At 40.2% G+C, this 19,110-nt stretch overlaps 2 protein-coding genes across 3 annotated transcripts; one reads left to right on the plus strand and one right to left on the minus strand.

Moving 5' to 3' along the window:
• Positions 1–7,945: 7,945 nt before the first annotated feature.
• On the plus strand, positions 7,946–9,100 carry LOC129755010 (lectizyme-like). The gene is made up of 2 exons (XM_055751306.1): positions 7,946–8,563; positions 8,623–9,100. Exons 1-2 carry the CDS (start codon positions 8,159–8,161, stop codon positions 9,061–9,063), a joined length of 846 nt encoding a protein of 281 aa, XP_055607281.1. The 5' UTR covers positions 7,946–8,158; the 3' UTR covers positions 9,064–9,100.
• On the minus strand, positions 9,067–17,658 carry LOC129755007 (DNA polymerase zeta catalytic subunit). 2 transcript variants are annotated; one of them, XM_055751304.1, is made up of 12 exons: positions 17,485–17,658; positions 16,976–17,417; positions 15,828–16,916; positions 15,417–15,767; positions 15,235–15,357; positions 15,062–15,181; positions 12,905–14,648; positions 12,674–12,844; positions 10,874–11,910; positions 10,246–10,816; positions 9,376–10,182; positions 9,067–9,312 (listed from the first exon to the last, which is right to left on the minus strand). In XM_055751304.1, the coding sequence occupies exons 2-12, from the start codon at positions 17,356–17,358 to the stop codon at positions 9,172–9,174; spliced, it is 6,537 nt and encodes a 2,178-aa protein (XP_055607279.1). In that variant the 5' UTR covers positions 17,359–17,417; positions 17,485–17,658; the 3' UTR covers positions 9,067–9,171. The 2 variants fall into 2 exon arrangements, with proteins under 2 accessions (XP_055607279.1, XP_055607280.1); XM_055751305.1 differs by having other exon boundaries at positions 15,417–15,764; positions 16,976–17,658.
• Between the last annotated feature and the right edge of the window lie 1,452 nt (positions 17,659–19,110).

The following is a 19,110-nucleotide window of genomic DNA, read 5'->3' on the forward strand; positions in this document are numbered from 1 at the left end:
TACAAAATAGCGGAGGAAAAGTCCATCTTTATTAAATTTCGAACCCAGGAGGCCATGAAAGAAGCTCTCGTCCAAAACCCTGCTTTGCTCGAATTCAAGTATTCGAACGGGGAATCAGTAAAAATTACGATGGCTGTCGCAGGTAGCTTCTCAAAATATGTACGGATTTTCGATCTACCGCCAGAGATTTCCGACTCTGACATTGCTGCTGTCATGAGCAAATTCGGAAACGTTAAACGGATGATTAGAGAGAAATTTCCAGCCGAACTCGAGCTCGACCTGTTTACCGGTGTAAGAGGAGTTTTCATCGATGTCAAAAAAGAAATTCCAGCTTCGCTTTTCTTTATGAACCGACGTGGGAGGCTTTACTACGAGGGGCTAAAACAAAAATGTTTCCTGTGCAAACAGGAAGGCCACCTCAAAGCCTCGTGTGAGCAAAACAAGCTTAGGAAGAGATCTGAAGAAATTGAAGTTATCGCCCCCGAAAAAAAGCAACCAGCGCCAGTATCTGCAACACAACAGGTACAAGTTCCTTCTGTTTCGTATGCAAGCACTGTCCAACACGGGAAGCCCAAGGAATCCGACGAAGAGAAACTGCAGCTCAACATGGTACAACTTACCAAAGGAAAAGAAAATAAGGAGAAAAACGCAGAAGTCATGGATGTGGAGGAGCAGCCGGACAAAATCATCACCAAACGCCAGCTTTCGCCAGGCTCGGGAACGACTACCGACGAAGACGTTTCATCAGGGATTTCCAGTAGACGTTCGAAGACTCGCCGAGCTACAACTGTTTTGGAAACCATCAAGTCTATACCAAAAGATCAACGCAAACACGTTGATCGAGCTTCTAGTAAGTAAGGTTATGATATCAGTTGTCCCTTATTGCCATGCTTTGTATCTCTCGATCACAATGACCTTGTTATCACGCAACACTCTCTTTGCGATGTTTTTGAAAATATGTTGCACTCAAAACAGCCTTGTCACACTACTATGTTGCACACGCATCCGCATTGTTACACTAGTGTGTTGCACTCGCAACGAATATTCCACACGATTATGTTGTACTTTTAAGATCATAGAAGTGTTGCTAGTTAAGCTTTATGTTACTCATCAAAATCAGTTTTTAGTTTTGCAAATAATTTTAACTTAAAATGATTACGATCAGGAAGATAGCAACGATAAATATTAATGCAATAGCCATTGAACCAAAAAAACTTTTGCTCAAGGATTTTATCATACAAAATGATTTAGATATTATCCTACTTCAAGAGGTACAATTTTATGATTTCGGCTTTATTCCAACACATCAAGCAATAGTGAACATAAGTGAGAGTAACAAAGGCACAGCGATTTTAGTTCGCAAAACCATGGATTTTAATAATCAACTTCTGGACCCTAATGGGAGGTTAACGTCTATAGCCGTTGATGGTATATCTTTAGTCAATGTTTATGGGCATTCTGGTACGAAATATCGTCAAGAACGAGAAGATCTGTTTAGCTTACTGACGAGTGTTCACTTCAACAAAGCTGGTACAATTAATACCATATTTGCAGGAGATTTCAACTGCGTGTTGGACTCAGCAGATTATAAAAACCACACCAATAACTTCTCGAGTAGTCTTAAATCTTGTGTTGACTTGATGGGACTTATTGATGTTGATAGTATGAAAAAATTTCAAAAGAAATGTTATACATTTTACAGGGGAACTACAGCTTCACGCATAGACAGATTCTATGTTGACAAACCTTTCTCTAAAAATATTGAAAAACTTGAAACAGTGCCCGTCGCCTTTTCCGACCATCATGCCGTTATTATTTCTGTCAAAGTAGATCCTACTGCTCGATTAAAGGTCAATGGAAAAGGATATTGGAAAATCAACAATATCATAGTGAAAGATGAAGCTGCTAAAAATGACTTTAGAACAGCATATAGTGAACTAAAAAAACGAAGGAAGTACGTTTTAAGTTTTAGCGAGTGGTGGTCTTTTGACGTTAAAAATAAAATTAAACAATTTTTTAGTCGTCGAGCTATTAACCTAAATTTACACAATAGACAGCAAAAAGAAATTTTATTCAAAGAGTTTTTCGATCTTCATGAATTACAAAAAAAAGGAGATGATGTTTCTGAACAATTATCGATTGTTAAATCAAAACTGGTCGATGCCGAACAAACTCGTTTGAATAGTTACGGGAAACGTTTTCAGGCACCTACCTTGCTAGAAAACGAAAAGATGGGTTTGTATCAAGTTTCACGCATGCTGAAAAATAAATCATCACCCCTGCCAAATTATTTGAAAAGTGACGGACATATCTTGAATGAACCATCAGAAATTAAATCCTACATTCATAAACACTTTCAACAGCTATTTAGTGAGGACAAAAATATAACTAACGATTACCAAGCTTTGAATTCAATCACAAAAACCCTTCCTCCTGATGCACAGGAAAGTCTTCAAGCTACAATTAATGAAAGTGAGCTTTTGAGAGTCATTGAAAAGGCTACTAAGAAAAAAGCACCCGGTCCTGACGGTATAACCTACGAATTTTATGAAGTAATGTTCGATATTCTGAAAGAAGATCTTTTAAAGCTATTTAATGGACTATTATCAGGTAATCTACTACCAATGGAAAACTTTTCGGATGGCATTATAAGCCTTATTCCAAAAACCGGTTGCAGGAATTCTATCAATAATTACAGACCCATATCCTTGCTTAATACTGATTATAAATTATTTATGAAAATAATTGCTGCTCGAGTTGCTACGTGTATTGAGTCAATAATGGGGAAAGAGCAAACGGCATGTAGGCCTGAAGGATCTTGTATTGACATACTTGACGCAATAAGAACTTTGATTGTTAGAGCAAACCAGTCTAAGAATTTTAAGATCGCATTGTTAAGTGTTGATTTGGAGAAAGCATTTGACTGTGTCAGTCACAAACGATTATGGGAGGTTTTGACAAAATACGGATTTCCACCAGCAATCGTCGAATGTTTACAGAACTTGTACCGTCACGCCTCTTCTCGAGTGATCTTCAATGGTTATCTAACAAATTCATTTAAAATTTCGAGATCTGTTAGACAAGGATGCCCGCTCTCTATGTTACTGTTCTCTATGTATATTGAACCCTTAATAAGACAGATTAATGAAAACATCATGGGAGTTCTTGTTGACGATGTGTTCATGAAAATTTTCGGGTATGCAGATGATTTGACAATAATCATACGGAATGATCTCGAATTTTCCAAAGTTTTGGAAATCATTAGAAGATTTTCAGTTGATGCTGAAATCAAACTGAACTTGCAAAAAACTGGATTTATAAGAATAAATAATTGTCATTTTGGGCCACAATTAATAAAAGAAGTCAGCGAATTTAAAGTCCTTGGGATGATAGTCTCGCCAGTTTGGAATCAGATAGTAGACAAAAACTTTACCTCACTTATTTCGAAAGTTAAATCAACCATGAATGTTTACAAAGCTCGAAGATTAAATCTTGTTGAAAAAGCCTTGATAGTTAATACATTTCTGCTGTCTAAAATTTGGTATCTGTCCCATGTCATACCTCCAAAAAATAAGCATTTGGCTGAACTGAGAATGTTGATAGGAGATTTTCTTTGGAGTCATCATAAATTATTCAGGGTGGAGCGAGCCCAATTATATCTGGATAAAGACCGAGGAGGTTTGCAATTATTAGATCCTGAATCTCAGTGCCAATCATTATTTATTCGAAATCTCCTTTTGACAAAAACAAATACAGCTGAGCACTATCTGTTGAAGTCATCCAACCTTAAAAATTTCAGTTTTAATGGTAGAAAATGGATTGATATTGCTAAAATAGTTAAAAACCAATCTGATCTCGAAACAAACAAGCAAGTATACAGATTTTTGCTTCTAAAAAAAGAAATAAATGTTAAAATCGAGCAAAAGTTTTCTGGTTTAAGATGGAGTAACATTTGGAGGAACATAGGAAAAAAATATTTGACAACAAAAGCAAGATCCACATTATACGAAATATTCAATGATGTTTATCCGAATAGAATCAAAATGTATAATTTCAACGTAGCAAATGTTTCCAACTACTTATGTGAAATATGTCAAGAAGATGATTCAAATTCTCATAGAATCAAATTTTGTGCTAATTCTCATCTTATATGGAACTGGATATCCAAATTAATTCGTTGTAGATTGAAGATACGAGTTGATGATCCAGAAGATATTTTATGTACAGACATTGATGATACAAAACACAATGAAAAAACAGCATTATGGCTTGTAGCAGAAGCTATTAATTATAACATGTTTAATTATAAATACCCTAGTTTATACGTATTTCAAAAACATATAAGAGAATTCCGATGGAACAACAGGGAATTATGCAAACAGAATTTCAGCACATGTATAAATGTATGTTAGAGAGGATAGAATTGTGAAGAAAATAGAGTATAATGTTAAATAGTGTAATTTAGTTTTAAGATGCACGAGAAATAAAGAAATTTTTGGTTAGTAAAAAAAAAAAAAAAAAAAAAAAAAAACCTTGAGGTGTTCCATCTGTTAGAGGTTGTTCAGTTGATATCTTATTGGAACAACGCACTACCTGACACCGATTTGTGAGGAAAGATGATATGAGGTTACAGGCAGGTGACAAGAAACAAAACTCGGATATTAACTTCCTTGACAGCAAATTATGGTTGACACAGTTGAAAGCCAAGGAGAAGTCAACAAGCACCATTACCGTGCAATGATCGTTGTCAAGGTTACTGAGGATGTCGTGGGACACTTTAGAGCAGTAGTTGTTGAGTAACCTTTACGATAGCCAGACTGATGCTGAGCGAGAAGAGGAGGAGTGTGTTGATTCAGATGCTCAGTAATTTGTGCAAGTAGAACTTTTTCTAGCAGTTTAGACATGGCTGGCAGTACACTTATTGGTCTAAAGTCTTTGGCAGCAATCGGATTATTTATTTTTGGAATAGGAGTTACAATGGCTTTCTTCCATATAGATGGAAACCTTTCAGTTGCTATGATGCTATTGAAAAGATGGCACAGAACAGGTAATATAAAGGGGCAAAGCATTTTAAGAAAATTAACGGGAATGCAGTCTGATCCAGTGGTATTAGAGTGAATATCGTAGAGTTTTTTTAGAGATGTCATGAACAGATGTACTTTGGAAGTTAAATTGGATATTGCTGTTGCTTGAGTAATCATCGTCCCTTAACGGTGAATAACTACGAGACGATTGTATTAACGATAGATGTTCTGATTGTTACAGTTGATTTTTAGAACTTTTGTTATGGTGTGATTTGAGCAAAAATACATTTAAAAAACCCAACCCTAATCAAAAATAAACCAACTTGTTCGACCAGATTTGGCCCACTGTATCGAACTTATTTTTGGAAAAAACCCGACAGCCAATAGTCCCGGAAAAACTGAAAAGAAAAAAAACTGGTACTGTCATCGAGGTTTCCGGAGGTCAGTTTTGGAAAAAAGGATTGGAAAAAAAGTGCGCGGTGCTCGGTCGAGTGCGGATGCTTTTGGGCCTGCGGATAAAGGTTCGGGGCTTCTGCTCCGCATCCCCACGGAGAACAGAAGCGGCGATCGTGGTATAGATGGCCACTCCATCATCGCCGACTTCGGAGCCAGCATCAACAGTTCCTGTGAAAAACAACAACAAGTGAAAAGCAGCAACATGGAACGCCCACACCTCCGTCAGCCAGGGAAATGCTGCACCAGCAGCAGGAAAACGGTTTCAGCAACAATATCCGACACGGCAATGTCGTGCGTCTCCATCGGTGCGATGCAAGCCACACCTCCGACTGCTCCGTGCTGCACCAGCAGCAGAACAACAACAACATCCGGCACTGCCATGTGGTGCTTCGCCATCGGTACAACACCAGCCATACCCCCGGCTGCTTGGGAAGTTCTGCTTCAGTAGCAGAACAACAACAACGCCAGCAGCAGAACAACAACAACTCCAGCAGCAGCATGGCCAGGCGGTCGAGAGTCTCGAAGGCAAGACAGTGGAACCATCCATGAGCCGTAAGTGGAATTTGTTCACAAGCACACTCAAATAAAACCAAATGGAAAAGTCACGTGATTGGGCGGTTATGAATAAATGTTGCCAAAGTGAAATTTAAATCAATATTTCGATGTTTTTATTTTGTGGCGATGACCATGAGAAACCCTTTGTTATAAGATGTGAAAAAGGTGTTTAGCTCGTCAACATTGATGTCTTGACTTAAATCGTTCGTTTTGGAATCGTTATGTATTCCCTCTCTACGTAGATTACACCATAGCTGTTTGGCAGGTAGATCGATAGAAAAACACCTATCAGCATAACGTTTTTTCGCTTGGGATATTAGGGTTCTTGCTCTGTCACGAATACGAGTGTAATCAATCCATTGGGGATCTCCTTTGAACCGGTTGGGGTTACGGACGTAAAGGGAATACGCTAGATCCCTGAGCGCAATTATACGCTCTATCTCGCTCGTGATCCAAGGAGTACGTTTATCGCGGACAGTTATCACTTTCTCAGGAGCATGAGTATCTAGAAGGCACTTCAGCTTGGATGTAAGATATGAAGCTTTGTGATCGATATCGTTAGTATCGAAGAAAGGTGCTAGGTCGAGTCTTTGGAAGTCAATGTGTAGTTGAGTCGTATCAATCCTTGCTAAACTGCTTACTTTAACTCTTTGTGGATGTGATTTAGGTACTCTCACGTCGGATATCAAATAAATAATTTCATGGTCCGAAATAGAGTTTGCATTAGCAGTTTTAGCTTTAGTTATATGCTGAGGTGAATCAGTGATCATGAGATCGATAGTGGTGGAGCAGTGTTCAGTTATTCTAGTAGGAGATGTGGGTAAGACCGTGAGATTAAATGTAGTATGAATACTGTTAAGAGCGTGTAGATTGATAGATAGTGTCCAGGGATCCAGCACAAAGTGGTGTTTTTTTCTGATGGATGCTGAAGAAAGTTCAGAGACCCAAGGGTGCTTGGCATTTCCGGCAGCGACCGCTTTTAAAAATACGAGTAAAATGGTAAAATGAAGTTTAATAGTTATTTTTCAATCCCTGAAAATTTGATGGCAATTTTGCGAATCAATTTTGTGTGTGGCAATTTCATCGTGGACACCCTTTAATAAATTTGCTTGTAAGTTCTCTTGTCTTCATGAATCTTACTCTTTGCTTACAATAATCTAGTTTGCGAAGTTAATTTGTCATGGAACGCACATTTTTTGTTAATGGAAATTATGTATGACTAGTTTTACGCAAAGCCTAAATTCTCAGCTTCTATTTCTCATTCACTTGACAGGAGCTACCGGATAGACTCTAAGAATAACAGATTCTAGGAACCTTGGCGAAAGAATTCGTATCCGTATGAAACTCGTTGCTTAAGATCCCGAATAAAAAAAAACTATTAAAATTCAATTGAACTTCGAGGAAAAAAAAATCAAAACGCCCAATGTAGTATAAATGAATCATTGCTATTCAGTCTTCGAACGAGTATCATGGGTGGTATCCAATTTCTACCCTCGCTGACATCATCAATCATTAATGTTTCTCTTCAATAGCTTTACGCACCTCGCCAGACACCAAAAATTAAAAAAATAAATAACAACAGCAACATGATCGAGTAAACGAATATTGACCTCCCATTGATGATGCGGTGTTTATGCAAAAACAGGTCGTACACGATCAATGGAATCGATCGTCTAATGGATAGAGCGGACGTTGAGGAGATAGCTTTACGAGTGCTAATTAAAGTTTCAGAAAACCAGAAATTTTTAACTGAATTCTCAAATATCGATCAACATTAACTATCTAAGGTAGTTTGGTGTTGATTTATTTATTCAACGCTAGCTTCGAGGTGTTGGAGGTAATAACAATAAGCATGTGTACCTCATTACGCAGTCCATTGGCAGATCTCCAGCAGACACAAATAAAAAAAGGAAAAGGGAAAAAAAGCGAAAGCCTGGGTCACTGGACAACATGAAGATAAACTACCAGAACACAACAAAACGGAGAAAGCGTGTTGGCTGCTGAATGGAATCGCGCGCATCGTGTGATCCCACTCATGAAAAGAGGTTTTATCAACTTGTCACGACGCATCAGTTTAGTACAAGCTCTGCAGTTGGGTGCATAGGAGGTTTCCTAGCAAGGAAATGGAACGAATATTTTTGCTGATTTTGATTGTGAGCCTGTTCGGGATGCTTCCGAAGGTCACATCCGACCATACGTCAACTTCTCGTCAATCAAGCACCAAAGTTGTGGGTGGTCAGGAAGCATCCTTTGGAGAATTTCCCTATCTAGTTTCGGTGCAGTGGAACTTCGGAAACGAATCGAAACCGGTTCACTTTTGCGCCGGGACTATCATCGCACGTGATTGGATTCTAACGGCGGCGCACTGCCGGGAGACGTCGTTCGAAACCGGTTGGCTGGAGATCGTTGCTGGAGAGTTCGATTTGGAGAGCGCAGATGATGGATTCGAGCAGCGCTCGAATGTGAGCGAGTTTTTAGTACACGAAAAACGCTCTCCGGGATTCGTAGGACCGAATGATATAGCACTGGTACGAATTTGTAGATTATTCGTTTAAAACAGCGAATAACATTTGACTTCTTTTTGTAGATACGATTACAAAGCCCTGTGCAGTTGAACGAACGAGTTTCAACGGTCCGACTGGATTGGCGAAAGACACCTATTTCTGGACGTGCTACGCTTCCTGGTTGGGGATCTATTTCAAGTACCATCGAGCAAATATATCCTGCGAAGCTTCATAAGGTGGAACTACCGGTTTTCCCCTATGACGTCTGTCTGCAATATTTTCCACTGTTCAACCCACTTGAGGACACTAATTTTTGTGCCGGGGAAATGAGTGGAACTGCGAATGCCTGTCATCGTGATTCGGGAGGACCTTTGATACAAGAAGTAGACAATATTGCGACGCAAATTGGTATAGTATCTTGGGGTGCGTTACCCTGCACAGCTTATCGCAGTCCAACGGTCATCACTTGGGTCGCCATTTTCAAGGAGTGGGTTCGGATGAAAGTTGGCGAGCTTGATATTTAAATTAAAAAAAAACTATATTTCCCACGATTGATATTTTAAATAGGTAATAGATAAATATTGTCTAATAAAAACTCAAATAATAACTTAAATGATAATGATAAATACCTTTTAAAAGTGTTGCTCCAACAATTCGCGATAGAACTGAACTTGGGTGAGTTCGCGCTTTCGTTGATTTGATACGAACAGTACCGGACAGTCCAGGGAAATACAGTCAGTTTCAAAAGTACGTTGACAACAGGACTTGCACATCTGCAAATTCAAAAAACTTTATAAGGTAACTAAAGTTTCCTCAGGTAAAAAATAATCGCTTACCTGTTCACACAATCCAACTCGTCGCTCTAAATGGTTTATTTTATTCATGACGTACGTTGTAGTTTTCTGCGGATTTTTGCGACAGTTTTCACAAATTCCTGTATGAGTTTGGTTGTTACAGTCTCCTATGCAACTGGTTGTAGAGAAATACTGTGAAATTGTGCTCTTTTTCGGTAATCGCAGTTCGTTGGCTAGCAGTGACCTGCTGCTCCCCTTACTGTTGCCGCCACCGGAATTATGCATCAGGAGAAATTTTCTCGGGAGGTCGTTGTACCACTGATTAACATCTGCCCCTATAAGCAATAGGCAACGATTTAAAGGCGGTATAATTGCCTTGGTGATGTAATAATTCGAGTTGATTTTCAGGCCACTGTCTTCCAGAACTTCATCGGGACTGCGAACTAATCTGATCAGTGGGACCAATGGCGGACCATTTATGATCACATAGGGGACACGTTCACCTCGTCGAGGTTCTTTTCGAGGATCCCCCATTTTCCAGCGACGCGTAAGTTCCAGCGCTGGAACGCAAGCTCCCGGTTTGTACCCATCTTGTCCACGGAACTCTTTGGCAAATATAAAATCTTGCAAATTGACACGTCCTTCCAAGATTTTAGTAAACTGCCTACAGGTATACTCTTTCACTTTGGAAACATCTCTCGTTTCGAACAGTATTCGAAGAACTTTTTCCAACATTTTGCTCACAACCGGGCAACCATCTCTCCGAACGGTTTCGATACCTTTCGCTTCGTAAACCGGTTTTTCCTGGTCGGCACTCTCGTACATGAAACCTACGTACCGTTTTTTAGTCTGAAATAAAATAAGAAGTTTTCTAGTGTGACACTTTACAAACAGTGTTTGATGTCGAATTACCTGTAAAATGCAAGGTTGATAAACCTTTTCCAGTTTCAGTTTAACCGGAGGTGGATTTTCCCGCGTCACCGCTTCAGCTATTTCCTCTCCAATCTTGAAGGCCGCTTCTTTCGTTCTACCGGGGCAAAGTACAAACAACGAATCAGTATCCCCGTAAACGACTTTAGCTCCCCAGTCCTGATTTTCTTCGACAAATTTGATGGCCCGTTCCAGGGTTTCTCTTCCCTTGCTGACCACACTGTCACCAACCTCTACGCATGGCATACGACCGCTGAAATTTGCTGCCGTATAGCCATAAGTTACGTTTGCTATCAGCTTTAAGCCAAGCTGGCGAGAGTGCAGTACTCTCTGAAGGATGTTGTTTTCTTTGTGCAACTTCATCGATGCTTTGACCATCAGACGGGTCGAAAGGATTTCATTCAACATTCTGGGTAAGATTCCTTCCCGAACGGAGGACTTAAGGAATGCTACTCCACACGGAGACACGGTTATGAGTTCCTTCTCGACAAGAATTTTTAACATTCTTGGTGATATCCGAAGGTGTGAGGCTCCAAACTCAAAGGGTTCTGTCCTAAAATTAGTAAAAATTTTAAGAAATTCAAAAGCTTTTTAAATATAAGAAACTTACTGTCCCAAGTGCTCCACTCGTCCCAAGCAGGTAGCGAAGCAATAGTTGTAAGCGATGATCATGCTAGGATAAAGACTCTGGAAATCGAGCACAATGACCGGATCAGCGTAAAACCGTGAATTCGGTTCAAGTATCAGTGGAATATATTCGGGTGCTCGCATGTGAGCTCTCTGTTGAATGCTAGGTGAAACGGATACGAAGTTTCTTGGCTTGGCTATTCGCAGCATCATACTCTCAACTCGAAACTGAGACCCCCTGGAAAGCACTTCGTAAAATTGGATACCAAACAGTTTTGCCAACTCAGCCGTTCTACTGATCAAATCCAGCTGCTGTAGCAACTCAAAATTACCGTTGACCCGTTCCAAATAGTACTCTAAAACCACCCACTTTGTATAAGGTTTATTCCACAATCGAGTCAACTGCCTGAACGAATGCTTCGGAACTCTCCTGTGTAAAATATGATATACAATATTTTCGAAAGTGTACGCAGTTAGTGCAATTTCATGGCGCATCAAGCGCCAAATATCCAACAGTATTCTTCCAGGAATCTTTAACCCGGCACTGTACTCATGCATTTCCAACAGATCCTGTTCTTCTTCTTCCGAAACATGAACCTTCTCTGCCGTCGGCACTCGCGACAACATTTTCATCAAGTTCATCTCCAACACATACCCCCTCTGGATAATATACCCCCAGGATCCCTGCTCGATTTCGTAACCAGCAAAAATATCCGGATCCCAGAACGCAATCAAAACCAAAAACTTCTCATAAAGTTCCCTTTCATTGGCGACCGTAACAACGTCCGCCGTATAATTGCAACGGTTGTACTTGTAAGGATCCGGGCGATCCACCCCCTTCAATCCATGCTCCCCGTTCAGAATGATTCCACAAACGGACGGAGCCCTACGATGGTTTTCCGGGACATCGTTGTGAACACGATAGAAGACGGCGGAAATGGGATCACTCTCTGGATTGGGTCTCAGGTCGCCACGTGTTTGCACATGAATTTCGACCGACATCAGGGCCAGATGACTGTACTGTAACGCAGAAGGGAGAAAAGTCAACATTAGGTGCTTCTTGTTTTGGGAAAATAAATTTACCTGTTATATGTGGGTTGAATTGAATGAACGGCGCTTTTAACTTTGTGAAGTTTCCTAGAATTGCTGTCGCAACGCTTAGATTTGCCTAAAGGAATGACCACTAGATCTTCTAGGCTCCTCACAACTTCATACGATTCTCAGAGTCATATTAGAAACTGTTCAACCTTCCCAAAAAATGTTTCAGAAAAATGCTGCTTACAATGGGAAAACTCGAATAGTTATGATTTTTGATGGAAGGTTCAGTTGGAATCACAAAACAAATTGTTTCAACATGACAAACAACAATGATCGTGAAATAGAGCTAAAATAACGTTAAAAACGACTGAAATTTCAGGAGTAGTATTCTAGGGACTATTTTAGAGAACATTCAGAGAACAAGTTTTTAAACATTCTCAATTGTGGAAATCCTTTGCACTTCAATTTTGTAACATAAATTTATTTCTTCTGAAATTAAAACCTTTTTCCAGATCTCTGAATTCATGCATAATAGTTCCCAATTTCTATAAGACCTTCTTATGGGCTTTCGAGAGGTTTACTAACACGATCAACGATAAGTGAGATGAAATGAATCTATTTGTCGAAAACTATTCACATTGCGCTGACACGCAGACACAGTACATAATTACATTGAATGAAAAAAGTAACACAACAAGAACTTTTTTTTTTGTTAAGGGTCCATGAATTGTTCAATTCAACTCACCTCACAAGTTGCTTTGGCCTTCTGGAGATTTTCAAAGTTCAACTTGAAGCCGTAGGTGTTATCGTGTGACGGAGTTACTGAGGAGATATTTTCCACGTTTGGTGTACTACAACCTTCGCCGGCTTCTAGCAGCCGTTGCTTCATGGAAGCTACCTCAGCACTGCAAATAACCTGTAAGAATGTTGAATTAATTTTCTAAACATTCAAAAGCTTTTGGTAAACAATTCTTACCGAGGTTTGATCCGAGCTAGCACAGTCAGAGCCTTCGGACTTCTGACTAGTTGCCATAAGCTGGGACGAATTGACGACATCGATACCCTCTTCTACGTCAGTCATCATTGAACTGTCCTGCCCCGGTTGGATGGTATCCTCTTGGCTAATAGTTACTTCAATAAACTTTTCACTTCTTAGTCGCTTGAAAGCAGTACTCAATGAGAGACGAGCTTTAGGAATCTTCTGTCGTTTGCGTCTAGCGCTGTAGCTGAGCAGCTCTAATTTGTCGGCTCCTAAACCACTCGGTGTTAATGTCGATGGAGATCCCGCAAGGGTTGTGCTGAAGCTCGAAGTAGGTGATGGACTATTTTTGACAGTATTCATGGTGAGTATTTTCGAAACCAAAGACTTGCGTGATTTTGAATCGGTAGTGCGATTGGTTTCGGATATTAAGGAACTAAGATTAACGGTACATTCACTGTCGATAGAAGATTTCAGCGGCTCTTGAGAGTTTTCCGTCATTTCTCCTACCATTATTGCTTGCATCTTTTTGATTTTTATTGGACTCTCTTCCTCAACCTCTATAACTGGATCTTTTTGTTTAACACTCTTTAGGGCTTCTAACCAAACCTTAGCTTCATGCTTGGATGGTGGGTTTAATGCTGGATGAATAACAACAGGTTTTTCCGAAGCAAGAAGCTCATTCATGCGTTCACTATTGGTTGAATTATTCTCACCCAGCGCCATACTCAAACTATCTCCATAGATGCTTTTGAGTTTTTCCAATCTTATTTGGCTAATGGATCCTAAGCCCGGGACAACACTTTTAAACTTTTCCATGGTGCAGAAGTCGTCGCCTGCTATATTCAGTACCACATGGCCCACTTCTTTTCGACCAGTTACATCATCGGAATTACTATAAAACGGCTCCTGATTAATCACCTGAGGGATGACGAACGTTTGGAGAGCTTTTAGAGCCTCTTCAAATGTTGGAGGCAGCTCTTCAAGTGTGACGGTTACACCCGTGCCATCTTCCTCTGGGAAGGGACCTGAAGGAAAGTCCGTCAGGCTTTCGTCCGATCCTAAATCGAGCTCATCAAAGTCGTCGTACACCAAAGTCTTTTCGTAGAAGCTCTGGATTTTCAAATCTTCTTCATCCTCTTCCTCTACCTCAGACAACTCAGTATGGTGGTCAGCGACGTTTGTTTTTTCGTCTGGAACAGGTGATCGGCTAACAGTTTCACTATCACTCTGCGATATTTCCGGAAGATCAAAACTTGGATCCCCACCCGACGAACGCATCTCACCATCGGACTCGAACATCTGCTGAGTAGCTTGCGTGTCAGTCTGTGACGATGACCCTGGTTTCAAATCCTGCATCTGTTGTTTGCTCAAATGCTGCAGCATAACACGGGGCGAAAGCCGAATAATATCCTGAAACCGTTGGGAAAGCGCAATTTCTATATCTGGCTCCGGACTCGGAACCTTTCCGGAAGATTTAGCTATCCGTTGACTGCGTGGCCGACCTCGACGTTTTTTGCTTTGATTGCGTTTGCGAGAAGCTCTGGGGCCTCGAGAGGTGCCCTCCATCGGATCCTGGCCGTTTGCCGTGTCGTACGCTTGGGCACTACGGAATCTGGATCGTCCCCGTTTGGGTAGTTCTACGAGTGGTGGAAGTGGAGCATCCTTTTTAAGAAGCTCGACAGGGGGAGAAAACTCACGTGGGGGCTGACGGTAGCCGGCAAGATCTATCCGGGACAATCTGATGAAAAATCGTTTGAGCAGAGAGAAAAAAAAAGAATTGAAGTTCTCCAACGCGTATTATGAATGTTACTCGCTTTCATTAGTTGAAGATCGATACAGCACATTTTCATGCTCGTAAATGATCTTCAAATAGCTTTCTTATAATAAATTTCAACAGAGTTTAATTTTGTTTTGGAATATTCTATTTTACAATCAGAATTTTTCCAACAAGAAAGAATAGCGAATGTTTTTTCTGATTAGTTATTGGAACACTGGTCGCAAATGTTATAGATAAGAATAAAACGTCAATTTGTTCTCCCAAGATAGTTCCCTGTGAGCTAAAGTCCCGCAGAATAAAGCATTGCTTAAGAAATATGCAAAAGCTTTGAAAGAAGGGGTCGCAATTATAAATCTAACAAAGAAGATACGTACCTGACTTTAAGTTGCTTCATTTTCGAGATTTCTGGCTCACTGACAGTACCGTTGTGCTTCACCTGACCATTTCCTGATCCGTTTGTAATCTTAGGCATGCAACTCGAAATGTGTTCAATCCTAAAACAACAGTGATGAGATACATTTTTTTACCTTTATAGAAAAGGATTTACCGAACTTTAAGGCTCTTTTTCATGCAAGTTATATCTGACTCGATAGTACAGCTGCCGTTTTGATTGGTGTGCGTCCCCCCATTGGATTGTTTAGGTTTTGTTATCAGTGGTGTCCGTTGTAAACTGTAATTTTCCTAATGCTAATTAAATATTCTCATCAATTTCAAGGGCTACATTCTTACCGAACTTGCAAATCTTTAAGATCAGGAATAACCGGGTCCGTAAACGATTCATTGATGGCGTGCTCATTCTGCTCGGTACGCAATTTCTTACGAACCTCCGGAGACAAACCGATTGGTCTTTTAGTGGGTCCCAATTCAGTGAAACTCTGAGAAAGGCGTGGTCGTTTCATTAGATCAGGAGGGTGCCCATTCCCGTTCACAGTAGCTTGACCATTGGTTAGATGGCTTTTGTTGCGAGTTCGCTTGTTTGCCGCCGATTTGGATTTCCATTTTTCGTTGCCCGAAAAATTCGTGTGAGCTCCATCCAGTTGCGGTATGCAGGGACTTATTTCGGTTTCACTATTACTGCTGCTGAAAATTTAAGAAAAATTAATCTTAATACTCAAGAAATTATTTCAAAACTATTCTCACCTAGACGCGGGTTGCGTATCAAGTTTCATAGTGTAATCAAGTAAAAATTCATCATCAGAATCAATGTCATCCTGTTCGGTAGCTTCATGCTTATCCTCACTGACAGATTCTCCGAGTAAGAATTGTGCTTCAAGCTTATCAATGAGTGACATATTGAATTGTTTACTCGAAGATCCTTGAGACGAACCGATTCCACCCGATGGGGTACACTTTTTTTGGCTTACTTGTGTTAGAGGGGCAAGCAAGCTGTCCTGTTCAACTTCCTGGTTTTCATGCTCTTCCAATGCCCGCATAATATCCAGTAGTTCCTGGTCTTCTTCAACGAATGTAGCGTCCGGGTTTTGAGACAAACTTACAATGCGATCTTCGTCAACTTGACTCAAATCGAAATTGTACATTGTGTTCGATTGGTTGAAGGAATCCTGCAGCTGAGAATAGTTCTTGTGATCCTGGACGTAGGATGCTTCCAACAACTGTTCATCGTTCTCACCGACTTCCGATGGATAAAAGGAAACCGGAGGCTTGGCCCTTTTATCTTCCCTGGATTCTGACGATCCTTGGGTATTTGTTGCTTCACCGGACAACCGGGAAAGCAACAAGGTTCGGAAATACCGATCGCTCTCGGATACGACATCCAACTTTCCCGACTGGGACAAGCCCACCATTGGTTCCGGTTGTTTCATCTCCAATAACTTGCGTCTAACTTTTTCATCGTTCCAAATAGATGCAATCCCGGGATTTGCATACTCGGAACAACGTTTGTCCCGCTCCAATGAATCCCTATTCAATATGCCCGTCGCCATGATGTCAATCTCGCACTCTGAAGTTGACATTTTTGCGGGACCATTTTCCATACCCTCTATTCTCTCGCGAATGGCGCTGCTTTGAATGTCCAAAAGACTCATTCCATACAGGTTATAATCGATGAAAAATTGCAAAACATAAGGAACGTGCGTTTCATAAGTTTGGAACACCCTCGACAGAATTACTCCATTCATAAGTAGGTTGGTAGCTTTTCGTATCAATTGTGGATTGTAAAGATAGATTTTGAGAAATTGGTGATCTTTCCGATGATAACCGTAGATGGGTCTGAAAAAAAAAAATCAGGTTTAAAAAATATATTCAAGACATTAGATTTCAAAACTTACATCCCCTTGACCAACGAAATGCGAAAAACATGGGTTGCGGCCGAATTGGCATTACCCAGCGAAACATTGATTGCCTTATCCAAACTGGCCGCCAACTGATACATCAACCTATCTACAGCCAGCCGATCATTGGTGTTTCCATCATAGGGCACATACAAATAAGGAAAAACTCCATGGATGTGGACACAGCAATGGGTACCGTCGGCTGCATTGGCACCGAAAAGTCGCACCACCGGCACTTGTTTCACTTCCGTTCCACGGAACTCTGAATAGCAGGAATCGAATCGGCCATCCGGTTTGTGCATATAGTGATCCACACTGACTATCCGGACCGAGGTAACATCCCTCCGGATGTCCTCGTTTTCCAACTCCGGTCGAACCATAGCGGAGCCTTCCAAAAATCGACTAAAGCTTTGTATGCTTATGTTTACATTTACATAACCTAAAATTTCAAAAGAGCGGCTAAATGGTGAGGCGTAACGTACTTAAACCGTTTACCACCAGTTTACATTTCAACAAATTGTGCAATAAATAAACACTTTCCTAAAGTTAAAATTGCTTAAAAGATATTCCTTGCCGAAACATCTTTTTGAAATCAGTTAGGGGAAGTAAAGCAAACTCGCACTTATTGAAAAATTGCTAAAAATTTAAAAATTTAACGTGCACGAGACGAAACCGAATCGAATGCAAACGCGAATCGTATTTTTTTCGTAACGCCAGTGAACAGGGTTGAAGTCGTTGATGTGTTTTTATTGTAAACCAAGATGTATAAGCAAAAGCTAAACACTCTAGCCCGGTATAACCCAAAACCAAGTTGAAATGCCGCAAAATCGGATGAAACTGGCTCCCGACGAAAATAAGTTGGAGGGGGTTTTTCCAAACTTGAGAATGAACATCATTTTTGCAACTTAATTTTGGGGCATGTCAAACGGCAGGGATTTTTTTTGGGATTTTTTCATTTGATGAACCAAATATCAAAAGGGATTATAGAAATTTAATAAGTACAATATTTTTGTTCATATTTCCTTTTTTATTTTATTTTCAAAAATATTTTTTTTCACAATGTCTAACCTCGGCAGAAGATTTCGAAAAAGGTTATTTAAGAAACCCGAGCCTGATTTGCCCCGAAACAATTTTCGATAAATCAATGACCGCGGTCAGAAATCACAGAGTGCTGCTGCCACCATGAAAACGGAACTTAAATTAAAGCTTACATTTAAATCAATGGCTCTGATCTGCAGGATGTACCCGGAAGTAAACCAGGGTGCAATCGTCACTGAAATTGACTATCCAATGAATTATAGTAGCCGTAGATAGATGTACATAACAGCCGAATTCATGTAATTCCGGAAATTCCTGGCGATTGGAATTGTTCAGGAACGTCACGTACGTGCCCTCACAATCTTGAGACCGCCTAGCATAGTGCTGTCCGAAGCTCTCGTTTCATTAGGTTGTGAATAGCAAATGCTGCGAATGATCCAGAATGTCCTCCACATCATCCGGCTTCCCATTGGTTTTTTTTTCTTTCCGGAAATTCGCTGGAGGCATGATACGGCTTCTGAAGTAGGTATTTATAATCGATGAGGAGTGTTTCTGGAAATCTATAAATTAAAATGAATAAGCATAGCAAAATTTTATCAAACTCAAAGCACCCGAGATTGTTTTCGATGCGACTTACTTTTTTGCTTACAAAACGAAGCTTAACAAAGGGAAATTTTTTTTGGGGTGGTCAGTTCAAGCATCGAACTTTGATTTTGGTGTATTGACAGCAGCCCAAAATCGAGAACGCCAGTCGAACTTTGTTTTGATGCGCTGGCGTTCTTATTTTTGGGTTGTTTTGATTCTGAGTGAACGTTGAGACAAGAACAGTGGGCGAATGCAACAAAATTAGTAAATATTATAGAATTAGCTTCGAAGAAAATACACTTTTAATACCTAAATTTAAAATCAGAATTTGAAATCGGAGTCAAAATAACTAAACTCTAAATCTGAAATCTGAATTTCAAATCAGAATCTGAAATCTGAAATCTGAATCTGAAATCTGAATCTGAAATCTGAATCGGAAATCTGAATCTGAAAACGAAATCTGAAATCTGAATCTGAATCTGAATCTGAATCTGAAATCTGAATCTGAA

The sequence above is a fragment of the Uranotaenia lowii genome, chromosome 3 (genome assembly GCF_029784155.1).
Source record: "Uranotaenia lowii strain MFRU-FL chromosome 3, ASM2978415v1, whole genome shotgun sequence".
In the NCBI taxonomy this organism is placed as follows: domain Eukaryota; kingdom Metazoa; phylum Arthropoda; class Insecta; order Diptera; family Culicidae; genus Uranotaenia; species Uranotaenia lowii.

Coding starts and splice junctions, on each gene's coding strand:
- LOC129755010 (XM_055751306.1), top strand. CDS start 8,159: ATGGAACGAATATTTTTGCTGATTTTGATTGTGAGCCTGTTCGGGATG. Junction 8,564..8,622: donor GACCGAATGATATAGCACTG/GTACGAATTTGT, acceptor TTCTTTTTGTAG/ATACGATTACAAAGCCCTGT.
- LOC129755007 (XM_055751304.1), bottom strand. CDS start 17,358: ATGGTTCGACCGGAGTTGGAAAACGAGGACATCCGGAGGGATGTTACC. Junction 16,917..16,975: donor ATTTCGTTGGTCAAGGGGAT/GTAAGTTTTGAA, acceptor TTTTTTTTTCAG/ACCCATCTACGGTTATCATC. Junction 10,183..10,245: donor ATCAACCTTGCATTTTACAG/GTAATTCGACAT, acceptor ATTTTATTTCAG/ACTAAAAAACGGTACGTAGG.